The 14,845-nt window shown below is 49.3% G+C and overlaps 1 protein-coding gene across 6 annotated transcripts in view; it reads right to left on the bottom strand.

The window, feature by feature from the left end:
• PPARD (peroxisome proliferator activated receptor delta) overlaps positions 1-14,845 on the bottom strand; it is a 37,781-nt gene that overhangs the window by 10,346 nt on the left and 12,590 nt on the right. For 2 of the 6 annotated variants that reach the window (XM_073319583.2, XM_073319586.2), the window contains 3 exons: positions 2,527-2,757; positions 1,343-1,494; positions 272-410 (listed from right to left, as the gene is read on the bottom strand). In XM_073319583.2, the coding sequence (XP_073175684.1) occupies positions 272-410; positions 1,343-1,494; positions 2,527-2,656 (421 nt within the window). In that variant the 5' untranslated portion in view covers positions 2,657-2,757. Of the gene's footprint in view, positions 1-271; positions 411-1,342; positions 1,495-2,526; positions 2,758-6,459; positions 6,634-12,455; positions 12,607-13,272; positions 13,374-13,842; positions 14,360-14,845 lie in introns of those variants that run through there. The other 4 variants (XM_073319585.2, XM_073319584.2, XM_078849841.1 and 1 more) reach the window with 4 other exon arrangements.

Below are 14,845 nucleotides of genomic sequence, written 5' to 3'. Positions count from 1 at the left end.
CTGGCTTCATTCAGGAATGAGACTGCCTCTGTCTGCACTGCACTGCAGACCTGACCGAGGTCTGGCCAGGCAGGACAATTTCTGTTTGCACAAGGGACTAGTGATGTTGAGAGCTCAGCTCGAGACATTTTAAAGCGGCACCAACTGTCAGAACCTGCTAGGCACCTGGCCTCTTGAAACCTGGCCCCTATGCGGTGTCTCAGTTGGGTGCCCTCGATCCTTTCGGAGACCGCTGCGCACCACACGCACAATCGCCACCCGCGCCCCTCACCGTTGTGCGACATGCCCAGCGAGAGGCATTTCTGGAAGCGACAATATTGGCACTTGTTGCGGTTCTTCCTCTGGATTTTACAGTTCCGGTCACACTTCTCGTACTCCAGCTTCATGCGGATCGTCCGACGGAAGAAACCCTGCGGGGGAGGGGGGTGTTGCAGAGGGAGTCGGGAGAGAGAAAGCAGCATTACTAACAGTGCCTCAGAACAGCATCAGCTGACGCCTGCAAAAGGCTGCCTGCGGTGCTCCAGGCTTCGTGCCGCTCTGACCCTCTTAAAGGTTCACTCCGGGTGGAGAGGAGGTACCGGCAGCAAGCAGAGAAGCTACCAAACGAAGAGATCACTTTCCATTCAGTCCTCTTGGAACAAAAAGAGCCTCTGTCACAAGGGGGACGACGCAGAAGGCATTGCCGAGGGCCAGGGAAGGCCTTGATGTTTTGTACACAAGTCGAGAAACCAGGTGGTTGCAATACCACACGTGGCCAGGAGGGAGAGACGAACAAAACAAGTTCTAACTTCCCAACTCCCTCCCTGTCGACTCCAGCATTTGCTAGCCCTAAGGAATGTTTGGCAGCACCCAGGCGCTGGCTAACGCAGCCCCTCCGGCATCTGCTGTGGGGGAAGGAATTTTATAGCCACAGTCAAGCAAGGGCCGCATGCTCACAGGGCGAAAGAACACATGTCCACTGCTGGCCTGCGGCAGAGATCAGCCAAGGAGCTGCTTTAAAAGTGAGCCCAGTGGTCCCGGAGTTTTGCTATATGAAGCGCAATGAGGGGACAAGAGCAGAGCTACGTTGCTGCTCAACTCCTGCACAATGTAGGACCCAAGGCAGCTCTTGCCTCTCCCAAGGCAGAGCCTCTGCCCTTTCTGTTCCTGTCTGTCCTTCCACTCCCCCACAATCATGATCCATTAACACCACAGCCCACAGAGTTAAGGGCAAGATCAGAAGCCCAGGCTATTAGGAACTCAGAGGGTTTCAGTTTTAGTTCTCCAGGGGAGACACAGAAGGGCGCAAAGCCTCGCTCTGTTGCCTTCGCAATGGACAGGGTCTGTTGCATGCACTCCGTACCTTGCAGCCCTCGCATGCATGCACTCCGTAATGAAATCCTGATGCTATATCCCCACAGACCCTGCATTCCACATTCAGACTTGCAGCAGACGTCTCCTCGCAGCCCATCTGGAGTTGGTCCGACAGGGATGGAGAAGAGCTCTGGGAGAGGTCTAAAGGGACACAAAGAGGAAACGAAAAAAGCATTTCTAGGCTGGTGGAGCATGCACATGAGTATTTAACAGTCCTACAGAAGAGTGACGGAACAGAGAAGATCTCCTTTCCAGGTCATCAGATCCCATGACAGAAGCTCTCTATGGTCAGGCTACTGGCTTCTGCACGTTATTGATGGGAAACAACAGTTTTCATATGTAACAATTTCAATCGTTTATGTTTTCTTCCTTTTGGCATTTGGATTCAGGCTGGACAATGAAACCCAATGGGTAAATTCCATATTCCCAGTTCATAGGCATTAGCCCGATGCTGTTGTGCTGGGCTCCTCAGGATGGCAGGAGAGAGATTTAAGCAATAATAAAATACTTGCTTCACAGCGAGCTTTCCCTCCCCCCACTGAAACCCAGGCACTAAATTCTGGGCCTAAAATTACTTGAGCGTTCCTTTAATTTTTGTCTTCTGACTCTCAGCAAATGGCCAAGCAGAGCGAATAACCTTCTTTTCAGTGAAATGATTAAGCCTTCCAGGAGCTTGGCTGCCAATGAATCAGTTCAGAAAAAAAGATTAAAACAATCCAGACTCCATTCACACGCAAGTCCCTGTGCAGCTCAGCACACAGGAACAGACCAGTGCCCGGCACATCTGGCAGGAGCCAACAGCTGCTGCTTCAAAGGGAGGCAAGCTTCCTGCAGCCCTTCATTCACATCACTGTCCAGGGGGCAGAAAATTCCTTCCTATCTCAAGACAAGTTGTGGCACAGGGCAAGATTCCTCTCACTTTAAGCTGGAAATTCTATTCCTAGTTATACAAACATCTGGTCATTTTCAGCCTCTTGTTCGAGCACTCTCGGCCAAAAGCCTGGAGCTGGGGAACGTACTCCTGACAGGGCTGTGCCACTCTGGCCCCCCTGCATGATGTGTTCCTTAATGCAGGCATTTTCCATGGGAAAAATGGTTTTCACCCTGTGAAGCCAGCACCCATTGTTCACTGGATACAGCTGCTTGATGCCCAGCTGCGCCCCTCCCACTTACCTGTATAGCTGCTAGAAGGCAGCGAACTATCTGGTCCTCCACTTGGGTCTGAGGTGTCATCTGCTGCTATCACTGCCTCTTCCTTTTCCTCCTTCTTGACCTCAAGTACTTCCTTCTGTAGCTGTTCCATAACTGATCACCCCTCAGTGCCAAGACTGCAGCCCCTGTCATAGCTCTGGCATCATCCGCGTCTGTCCGGAGATGGACCCCTCCCGGGTTGTTCCTGCTAGCCTGTGGGAAAGATGGGAAACATCAGCGGCCATCAGCAGAACAGCAGCTTTTGTGCTGAGCTCCTATCACACAGCAGCCGAGAAGGAGAGAGAGACGGACTACAACCCTGCTCGTCCCACTCTGGCTTTCCTACCTATCCCAAAAAGGAAGCCGGGCCAGGGACCTTTGGCAGGTTATTGCTATGGCCAAGACACCGACTTCCTCCTTAGAAAGACGCTTCTCTCTCCAGACCCGGATAATTACGAGCTTCCAGTACAAACGGTCCATGTTCATGTAGTTCATTCAGAAAGCACTGATTTTCTCCACTCTAAAATCCACAGCAAGTCTTCTAGTTCAGTCCCCAGATAGAGCCCAATGGCCGCATGGCTCCAGACTGCATGCTGTCCCAGAGGAAACACACACTGCAAAACAGCAGAGGAGACGGGAGCCCAAGAACCTGGCCCCATTCCTCCCTTTGCAGATCTGCAGGTACTAGGAATGCTAGGGAGATGTCCCACTATAACTTGGGGTCGGAGGGTCTGATGTCACAAGGGAGCTACCAGAGTCGGTGGCTCAGGAGCTGTAGCTAACCACCTTCAGTTGGAAGAATGATTAATGTGATGAGGGTGAGGGAAGAAAGGAGAAAGTAAACCAGAGTCCTTCCGCCTAATTATACATTTGTTGGTCTGCACGACTGCCTGAATCAGGCACCAGAGTAGGCCAGAGCAATCCACGTTTCTGCAGAATCCTATCCAAAGCTGCGGGGCAGAAGCTGGGCATATCATCACGTTGGGTCCTTCCAGAACAACACTGCTGAAACCAGGGACTGAGACAGCAGCCACGATGGATGAATTACACCGGAGCTACTGCCTAATTCATTTATATTTACAGGCAAGCGCAAACACAGATGAGGCCAGGGAGAATAGCAAGGCATACAAGAGGCCACCACTACTCCGGATTATATTGCACATTCCTTCCAAGGCTCTCAAAGCACTTCACAAGGGAAGGCCAGGATCATGAACCACATTTAACAGACAGCAAAACTGAGGCACAGAGAAATGCAGTGACTTGCCCACGGTCACACAGGGAGCTAGCGGCAGGGCTGGGAATCCCATGCCCTGTCCACTAAACCACAAGGCCTGTCTGAACATATTACATTCCACTCATTAGGTCTGATCCTGCCACACCCACCAAGCTGAAAGCTTTAATGATGTTACTAGGAGAGTGACAGGGAAACAAATTTAGTGCCCCATGCGACAGACACCGCCAGACAAAGGCTCAATGCAATAGCACTGAACCCAGTGGCTAGCAAGAAGCCGCAGGTCTCTCTGCTGGCTACTCGCTAGGGCGACAGCCTCCTGTGGGCCTCTGGGATCACACTGGTTTCAGTCATGCTGCGAGAAGTTACATCATTGCTATTGCTGCATGTTTCTTTTTATTCATTTATGTTGTAACTGGCCCCCCTTGCTCTGCCAAAAATCAGTCATTTAAATATTTTCCTATTGCTCCATGCAGCTGCCGAGCCGCGCTCCACCACAAAGTCTAACAGCGACAAAATCTGCTGTACAGTCCAGCTAGTGTCTTAATCCCAGCCTTCCTTTGGGAGGATTAGCAAACTAGCTCCTCGCCTCCCCATGCCCTCCCTTCCCTCTGACGCCCCCATCTCCTCCCCAAGACACACTGGGGCAAGGGCTAAGATGTGCTCTAGCCACACAATACAGTTGATAAAAAAAAACCCTCATGGTCACAGAGTTATACAAAGTGTAAGTCGTGCGTCATTCGTACAGAGAAACCTCAGAGTCAGGTACCTCTTCCACCGCCCCATTAGCCCCACCGCTCCCATTCCATCCATTAGCTAAGGTTTGGGTACTTAGTCCCCTTGGCTAGGCTGTGCACAAACACCACTCCCCACCTCTTGTCAAGTCCTAGAACTCAAAGTCAAAACCAACTTGAGCCCTGACGTTTCAGGACATCGGCGCCGTATCCCAAACGTATTCATTCTCCAGCCCATGTCAACATTGACAGGGTGCGTCTACATTGCGATCAAAGACCCACGCAAGGGCCATGGCTAGCCTGGGTCAACTGACTTGGGCCGCGGGGCTGGAACTCGGGCTCCGAGACCAAACAAGGGGGCAGGGTCTCAGAGCCCAGGCGGCTACACTCCGAGTCAATTGACCCACCTTCTGAGGCTCAGTGCCACACCCACAGAGGCCTGGTCTACATGCAAAGCTGCACAGCTTTAGCGAAGGTGTCATTTTCAAACCGATTTTGTTACATCGGTGCGACTCAGGATGCGGACTCTCCCAAGTCAATCGAAACCTTACCTCAAGTTGGCCTGAGTGAGTAACTTTACACGCGTAAGTTAAACCACAGAACCATTTACATCCATTAATGAGCGTCCCCAGGCGGCTTCGCATCACTTGAACTACACTGGGTTTTTTAAACCCATTTAAGTTAAACCAGTGCTACTCCTGCGCACAGACAAGCCCTGAAAGCGGGCTGCCATCCGCTGGCAGTGGGGTGGCTTGTGGGAAGTGAGTTGGTGGATATTGGCCCAGGTTCTAGGTGAGAGGGGGCCATACCACAAAAGCCCACCACTGGAATTGGCACCAATCAGCCCCCCTTGCCAAGAGCCTTGGCAGAGAAGCCAAGGACTGGACAGACCATTGAGCCTGAACCTCCCCACCCCTATAGTGGTGACCCTCCCAGAGCAGAATTAGACACACTGGCAGGGCAGTAGAAGCAAGCTTGCCATGATGCTGCCACGCTGTACGTGGTCCATGCCATCATTGCCTTGGGCATATTATTCATTTGGAGTAAGGAAACAAGACAGTCCCATCCTCAAGCTCATCGCATCCCACATTTCTGGGAGATGTGCACATGTGCACGCATACTGCCCTTCTTCCACTGCAGGTGCACGTGGGTTGCATCCAACTCCTTTGATTTGTATGAGAGCTCGCAGCACGGGGCAGGTCACAGCTCACGTGGAAGGAGAAAGATCTGTGAGACAGAGGAATCCCAAGATGATGTTGAAAGATCACAAATCCAACTAGAGGATGCCTGAATCACGTAGAGAGCCAGCACTTGGAGCACAAGTCCCAGGCAGGAGTTCCGGACCCTGCAGTCCCTGTTCAGGGAGAGTTCCCCTGATCTAGGAATTGCAAGATGCTGAAGGCAGGAGTGCTTTGATTGCAAAGTCTGAACTCTCTCTCTACCCGGGGATTTAGCACTATGCACCGATACATTTCAAGCGTCTGGGGAAGGTCCATTCCAGGCTCCTGGTAAGCATAACTATCCCGTTTTCCTTTACGGTGGAGCCGTGCAGAGAGGCAGAGTAGTGTATGGTCTTAAACAAGTGCAGACCCCTCCTTTCAGTGCCTCCTCAAGAATACTGAGGGACCATTCACATGTGGTGTTATTGTTGGCACACCCGCCGGCTAGGATGTGGCGCATGCGGAGGGAAAACTATTCACCGTAGTTTGTGTGCAAGGAGTGGAATTTTTTTTAATACCTATCTCTCTCTACACACAGATTATGTGTGTGTATACATATACACACACACACACACACCCCTCCCCCACAATCTATCTATAAATGAATGCACAAGCTTCAGGAAAATCCTGTTGCCTGGAACATCTGGTGGGGGGCTGGGAGGAAAGGTCTGCGTAGGAGAAGCAAATGGAACCCACACACAAGCACATTGTTCAGCCTCTACTTAGCTACCTTTTGTCTCTGGGATCCATCTGGGAGGGCAAGCACAGAGGACTTATTTTAAACCGAACATCTACGTCGTTCCCTTTAGCGTCGTCATCTTCACAGTACATTGCCATTGGAACAACACTGCCACATTCTTCCAGATGTGTTTTAGGCGTGCAGTAATTCACACCTTTTGGCAGTCTGTAAAATAATATTGCACATCACTGATGGCTGGCTGCTCTGGCTAGGCATTGCTTAGACTCCGAATCAGGGACAGCATCGTCTTCACCCATTGCTTTAAGTGGGCCAGTTTTGCCTAGAGCAACACAGGCCAAGCTAAATTCCTGAAGGTTTTTTTGGGGGTGAATGTTATGATAGTGAAAGGGGTTGGACTGACAAGCCTGAAGTCTACTATTTAACCACAGCACAGGAAACGTAGAGAAAATTATATTACAAGCTTCAACCCACATTGCTTCCCTACAGGACTTCACATCTGGGAGGGACACAATCTCTTTGGGTTTGAAGAAAGATCAGTCTTCACAGCCCACACTGATCTTGGTCTCTCACCCGCCAATTAATGCCAGTTGCAATGGCAGCTTTTGTAATATGGACCTGGCTCCTGAGACCCATGAAACCATTTTCATAAAGGCCACTGATGAGCTGAGAATAATTTTGGTCATTATCAGTGGGGGCTGGATATGAACTGCCAGCCTAGAGGTGGAACCTATGGGGAAGTTGTAAATTACTCCCAGTAATGTGCTTAGTGCTAAGACAACCTGGTTCTAGGCCCCGCGCTGCCGATAACCTGCTGTGTGATCTTGGGAAGTCACTTCCCTTCTCTATGCCTCATGTCCCCAACCTGTAAAATGGGGACAATGTTCCTGACCCCACCCCCGAAGAGTGCTTTGAGATCCAGCTAGCACTCCTATAGGCATTCTCTGTCTATGTAATACTATTATGGTATTATTCTAGCCCATCAGCGAAAGCCAAGAGCTTTTTAAGCTGATCAGTGGAAATTCCACAGTATTATTTATACTCCTGTATTTTCTGGTCATCATTTCCCTGCATTCTAAACAATTAACGAAGGAGATAAAAATAGGGATTAATTTCTTACTGGAAAGGAGTACACACTTAAGAACCTCCGCAATTTTACTGGTTGAAAGTAAAGCCAAACAGCACCCAAAGGAAAGCGAACGCGGTAAGTAGGAAAGCAGCTGTTAACAGAGAAGCAATCAATATGAAGTGAAGGAAGTGGAGGGGAGCAGGGGCACAAAGACAGAGTGAGAGCTGTGAAACGTTTTGAATGATTGGCGCGCAGAGCACAACATAGAAAAAACAGACTTCTACATGGCTGTGCAGTTAGTGGGGACTTGCCTCCAGGCTGCTAGCTGGGAGTGACAGAGTGATCTGCTGGCTGCTTGGTGGTCTCTATAAAATGAACTGGTGAGGCTCAGGCTAGTGATAGAGAAGGTTGGCCTACTGGTTGGGATGCTACCCTGGGACTCAGGAGACCCTGGTTTAATTCCCTGCTCCACCACAGACTCCCTTTGGGACCTTGGGCAAGTCCCTCTTAGGGTATATGTCTACACTGCAACGAAACACCCGCGACTGGCCCATGTCAGCTGACTCAGGCTGGAGCCTGAGGCCTGGGACACTCCTTCGTTGTGGGGTCCCAAGCTCAGACTCCAACCCAAATGTCTACACTTCAGTTTCACAGCCCTGCAGCCTGAGCCCAAGTTAGCCGACACGGACCAGGCCTGGGTGTTTTACCGCAGTGTATACATGCCCTTAGTGTCTTTGTGCCTCAGTTCCCCACCTGTACAACAGGGCTAATAGCACCGCCCTGCCTCAAACAGGGGTGTGATGAGGATAAAGACAGACTCGGATTACATAGTTCCCAGGGGATTGTGTCCACAACACAAATACCATAGCTTAGGTGGCTAACTAACCATCAAGATGCTGAAGTCCCTTTTCGTCTCTAGAAATGGCACCACAAAAACCCGAGGTCATGGGCTCGTGGGGGCAGCTTGCTGCCTATACCATACCTGTCCCATGGCCAGAGGGCCGTCAGCGTGACGCATTCCCCAGCACCAAGTCGAAGCCACAGTAGTGAACCCATTAAGGAAGAGGTTGCTTCATGAAAATATTTAAGCGTGTTCGTTACAAGCGGCTTAACAAACAAACATGATGACACTTCAAGAGCTGCCTCCACACGGCCCAGCGCCTGCCCTGCTCCGATGACTGACATTCGGTATGTGGGTTTGATTACACAGGGCCTAATCTTAAGAGCCAACAGGGGCCCCTGATGCCCAGAGGTAGGCAGAACACCAGGGAAGCTTCCCAATGGTGAGACCTTTTACCCCTTCCGTGGAACAACCTCCCAAGGGAAGGGGTAAAATCCATAGGCTTCTCACTTATTTGAGCAACAGAAAACTTGGGGTAAATTTTTTGGAGCAGGAACGGTCATCTTCTATGTTTGTACAGCACCTAACACAGCAGGGCCCCCATCCCAACCAAGGTCCCTAAGCACAACCACCACTCCCCTTTCAGTTGCCTCTCCAGCCAGCTTTACAGAATCACAGACCAATTTTCTGTAGGACACCCAAATAAGTCACCTGATTTTCAGAGGTGCTAAGCAGCCATGCGCCCCAGTGCAGGTGCTCGGCATCTCTGAAAACTCAGGTCACTTTTATTTAGGTACCTAGATACAGATTTAGATGCTTAACTTTAGGCACTCAAGTTTGAAAGGTTCAGGCACAAGGTTTGAAGTGCCATGCAAAAGATGCCAAAGTCCGCTTTAATTAAAATCGAGAAAAGTAGCAAGCTTCTCCATTTCTTTCAGAACTGGAATCTTCCACCACGCACTGAAAGTTCATTTGCAGCCTTAATACCCAGCAAGCGGATGACAATTGTCTCCATCTCCAAAGATGCTTTATATAGATGGTCCCAAGGCAGTAGGACAAAATGAATGAAATTCAGAATGAACTCCTAACACACAAATCCCTTCAAAGCACAAAGGATGGTGCTGGCTGATAGGACCATGGGTTTAGGATTACAAAGATTTTCAGCAAATATAATCCAGTTACTCCCCCACATCTTCCAGTTTCTTTCCAGCGTAAGTTACTCTCTCCAAGAACTGCAATGTGGGTTCAGGCTTTGAGGACGTTTTACCTGGCTCAGTTCAACACCGAAACCGGTCCTCTCTTCTACTTCCTTGCCTGGATAGGGGAGGTGTGTGCCACACCAACAGCTCACTTCTGCAACGCTGGTATTTTTATCATGCTTTTCACTGCCCCAGCTAACTAGGGAACCTGAAACATCCCATGATTGCTTATTCCCAGTGGGAATAATTAAAGCCAGGGAGAAAGTTACATACAACAGACACCCAGTCAAGCTAGTGTCTGTCTGTCTGTCTAGCTTCTGAGCACACAAAGCACAATCGGAAAGAACTTGGGGGGGGTGGGGGGGGGACAAGGAAGGAGCCCTAATATGCTCCCATTGCAGTATCACGACCAGCAGACGGGGATTCTAGGCCCGGGAGGTGGGTATTGCATAGTCAGGGGGAGATTCCTCTCTACCAGAACAAACCCATTTTACATAAACTACACAAGGGCATGGTAATAAAACGGGGGGGTGGGGGTGCAGAGGTTAGGAGAAGGCCACACAATCTCCAAGGAGCCTTGAACTCAAGACTCCTTAGGGAGGCTCAGGGAAGTTTAGAAAGGAATCAGACTCAAAGCTGTTTCTTAGCCTGTGAGATGGGGTGGGGGGGCAAGGGGACACAAACCCACAGTTAAAATAGCAAGGGGTGAAAAAGTCACGTGACCCCTGATCTGCCATGCCTCCTTCCTCCCCTTCCCCCCCCCGCCATTCAAATAGACCCCTGTAGCTGTAGTTAAAGGGGTAGGTGGATCCTCGAAAGCCACCCACCCTCTCTCCCTGCTTCCACAGCAGCCCCGAGCGCCGCCTGTTTGTACAAGGCTGCGGGCTCGGGCAGAAGCCTGCTGGCCCAAGCTTCTCTCAGCTAAGCTGCAATAGCACATGCAAACTCACCCATGGACCCCCTACGCCACCCCGAACAGTACAGAGAAAGGAGAGGGAGGAACAAGACAAAAAGGGTAAATCAGAGGGCAAACAGGGAACAGAGCCAGCTAACAGGAGAGTAAACATGCAGAAAGACAGCCTGAGGCAGCTGTGCCCAGGGCATGAAACACAGAGAAGAGACGTTGATGCACAGCTGGCCACCCATTAAAGGGGGACTCCACCTCCAAAGAGTAATAACCTATTCAGAAAGGTCTGAGGGACTCCAACATAGAGGATGCAGTTTCCAACACCCAGGGTGAAATCCTGACCCCACTGACGTGAATGGCAAAACTGACTTCATTGACTTCAAATAGGACTAAGCTCTCACCCTGGTAGTTAGTAACTGCAGCTCACAAACGTGGTCTTAAGGCTGGTCGCAGTTCATGAGCATCCAGATCTTGTGACTAGGTTCGCAGTAGCTGGAAGTTCAATGAGGAAGTGCCCGTTTCACTTGTGTCCGAGCGTAGGAGGAAGAATGGAGTGACGTCCCAGTTTCTCTCCACGATTAAACCAATGCATCAGCAAGTCATCATGAGAAAGGTACATGCATATAGGCATGTACACACAAAGTGCTGGAAGCCAGAAAGCCGGCGGACATAGTGACGAGGGCAAGGAAGGGCTAGTAATAACGACGATATTATCTGGAAACGTAAAGACAATTAGTGACTGACGTCCTCCCGTTACCATTTTGGTACTGATGAACTTGACCAACAGGCAGTTTCTCTGCACCCACTGAGGCAGGCCCCAACACAAACGAGTTTCCACCCAGGAGTGCAAGCCTGACGGTGTATGCATTTATTTCAATTCAGACATTCACAGAATGCATACGTAAGTTAGATGCAGTGCCTGGCAAGTCCACAGTACTGCTTTCCATGTCAGAGTCCAGGTCCCTCCTTATCCCCGTTCCCCACAGAGGCAGACATAATCAAGGTGGCCCATTTCAAACAGTTGACAACAAGGCATGAGTATCAGCAGGGGGAAATTACTTTTTGTAGTGACGCATCCACTTTCAGTCTTTATTCAGGCCTCATTTGATGGTGTCCAGTTTGCAAATTAATTCCAGTTCTGCAGTCTCTCGTTGGAGACTGTTTTTGAAGTTTTTTTGTTGAAGTATTGCCACTTTTAGGTCTGTAATCGAGTGACCTAAGAGATTGAAGTGTTCTTCGACTGGTTTATGAATGTTATAATTCTTGACGTCTGATTTGTGTTCATTTATTCTTTTGCGTACAGACTGTCCGGTTTGGCCAATGTACGTGGCAGAGGGGCATTGCTGGCACATGATCTCATATATCACATTGGTAGATGTGCAGGTGAATGAGCCCCTGATGGTGTGGCTGATGTGATTAGGTCCTATGATGGTGTCCCTTGAATAGATATGTGGACACAGTTGGCACTGGGGTGCGTAGTAGGGTTTGGTTCCTGGGTTGATGTTTTTGCTGTGTGGTGTGTAGTTGCTGGGGAGTATTTGCTTCAGGTTGGGAGGCTGTCTGTAAGCGAGGACTGGCCTGTCTCCCAAGGTCCGTGAGAGTGAGGGGTCGTCCTTCAGGATAGGTTGTAGATCCTTGATGATGCGCTAGCGAGTTGTTTCTGTACCACATGGCATGTACTGAGTCCATAACGGCGTGTGGTGGAATAAAAAGGGTTTGGCTGGCACTTGTTAATGCTGATTTGAAGTCCATCGAATAAGGGGTCCACCCCAGGCTGGTAAAACCTTTACACCATGCTAACATATACTGCTCCCTGCACACAGAGTTGTAAAAGCCAAATAAACTCCCTTAAGCTAACAGAGTGACTCAGGAGAGGTAACGAAGGTGCAAAACAGCAGCCCGGACAAACAAAACTGCCGTTTGTCGGCTTTCAGTCCTGAAAGCCCAGAACACTGCCTTCGTTATCAGATGAATTCTCAGCAGAGTCTAGCATGCCTCACCCCTTTCACCTACTTGGAAGTCACTGCAATGCAGGTTGGACGTTGCAACAGAGGGCACTTGAGTGGCAGTCACTTGAGTGTTCCTTCCCTCAGCATTTCCATTATACAGCCCTCTCCAGAGATGACGCTTACTTGGCATGTCACGTTTCAGTCCTTAAAAGAATCTGTTGGGACATTTTAAGTTGTAAGTGCCAAAGATATTCTAGTTTTGGGTGCTCTCTCTTGCTCATAACACCACAGATATTTAAAAGAATGGACTGGACAAGACAAGCGTCTGAAAATCTGCAATGAACTTGGTTGTAGATCAAGCTCAAACTTTGTAAACTGCTTACATCTCTACCCTACGAATAGCAGCATAACTTGCTATGAGGTGGTATGTTAATACCCTACTTAAGAGCTAAGAAATAGTTGCTGACATCTCTCCGTCCAAACACAGCCCACCAAGAAAAAGAATTCTTTACATCCATATAGCATTTTTTCTTGAGGGACTCTCAAAGCAATTTACATTATGGAAGCGAGTTTCACCAGACCCCTGGGAAGTAGGTCAGCATTATCCACATCTTACAGATGAACAGACCGGTGCACAGAAAGGTTAATGGTCTGATGTTCAGAAACCTCAAGCATTGACAACCCTTACTGATTTCAACGAGCGCCACGGGTGCTCAGCGCCTTTCCAAAGGAAATCACCGCGCTAGTGACTTGCCCAAGTCTGAGTAAGTAGCAGAGCTAGAACTCAGGAAATTCCCAACTCCCTGCTCCAAGCTTTTTCTGGAGTTTACACCATGCACTAACAGTTGATATTTGCACCCCAGCCCCCAACGCTCAGTCACCTGTTCCAATCACCAGACAACACTGCCTCTGCAGAAATCCCACGATGTGTACAAGAGACATTTGTTCCAGAAAACTCCACACCCTTCTCCCTTTAATGTTACTGTAAAAAGAAAAAGACATGCAGCATTTGTCACATGGTCACTACACTTATGCCCAGACGTTGACGGGTTTCAGAAGAGCATACGAGTTTGTGTTCAAACCTGTTCCTCTGCACAGAGTGACCAAAAGAGCAATCTGCCCTGAACACATATAGACTGCGGGGAGGGAGGGGGGGGATGTCAAAGGAACTGCAAAGTCACTTCTCTGTCCACAAGTGCACTCGAGTTCTTTGACCTTCTCCCCAGTACAGCTTTATGATACGTTTATATCTGGCTGCTGTGAAGCACGAGCCCAGACAGGAAGAAGCAGGGAGCTGCCGACACTGCAATGATCATGTTACTGCCAATTATTCAGACACATTTGACGATGGGGCACAGGGAGCTTTCCTCACTCACTCAGACCAGATACTACCCACGGCGAGTCACAGATCAGATGTACGTTTTGCTTTATTTTATTTAAAATTCACCCACTTCCTGAAAGACTCCTTTGAAAAGCTGCAAAACATGCTGGATCCTCTCCTCCCTCACAGCAGAACTGGTGTGGGCACCAAGGCCCTGACGCCACATTTCCATCCAGGCTGAGAGAAGCTAGTGGACAGGTTCCTGCAAGGGCTCTTTGCTCTCTTCTCTTGAATGAGTTTCCTGGGCTGGCAGGAGGGAAGAAAAGACTTCTTGGACTCACAATCCTAGACAGGAGAAACACATTCCACGGCACTACTTGCCAGAAGTTACTTTTTTGCCTTGCAGTTAAAAGAGCTTTGCCAGTCCAAGCATTCCCTCGGTTACAGCCAAGGCTAGAAGTCCCCACTGCAATTGTGAAATCATAATAAATTAACCCTAGGGAGGGGAAATGTAGGAGTGTAAAATGCTGTGAGATCTTGAGACGGCGGTTACTAGAAAAGACTAGTATTTCCCCTTGTCCATCTCTAAACACTTTCCATCCCAGGAACTCAACTTCAGTAACAAAGGGAGCTTCACAACACCCCTGTTACAAAGAGCGGTATCAGTGGGTGAATGGAGCAAGCAAAGAGTGAGAAATCCAGCACTTCCAAGTTCTTATCCAACCTCCTGCAGCATGGCCAGGTGCAAAAGCAAGTCACCTCACTTCTCTGTGTGAAAAGTGAGGAGAGCGCTGCTCTACTGGGGAGAGGGGAGGGTTAGTTAATAGTGGCAGAGTTTTGAAAATGCAAGGGGGTAAATCATTTCCAAATGTTATTGTTTATTCCCAAATTACACACAGGGTAGCTATGAGACTTGCCCAAGGGCAAGAAGAAAGCTAGTGTGGTCACAAGAATAGACACCAAGAGTCCCTGCTCCCTGTCCCTTGATCCACCAGATAGCAACGCCAGCAACACAGACTCCTCCCTCTTTATAAACACAGAGTAGTGTTCCTTGGACCATTGTTCGCAGTTATACAGTTTAAATATTAGCCTCGCTGCTTCTTGTATTTGCGCTTGACAACATTGCTCACAAT

This window comes from Lepidochelys kempii, chromosome 21 (assembly GCF_965140285.1).
Source record: "Lepidochelys kempii isolate rLepKem1 chromosome 21, rLepKem1.hap1, whole genome shotgun sequence".
Classification (NCBI taxonomy): Eukaryota; Metazoa; Chordata; order Testudines; family Cheloniidae; genus Lepidochelys; species Lepidochelys kempii.
Note: the sequence above shows the minus strand (reverse complement) of the source record. Positions and strands in the feature narration are given on the sequence as shown.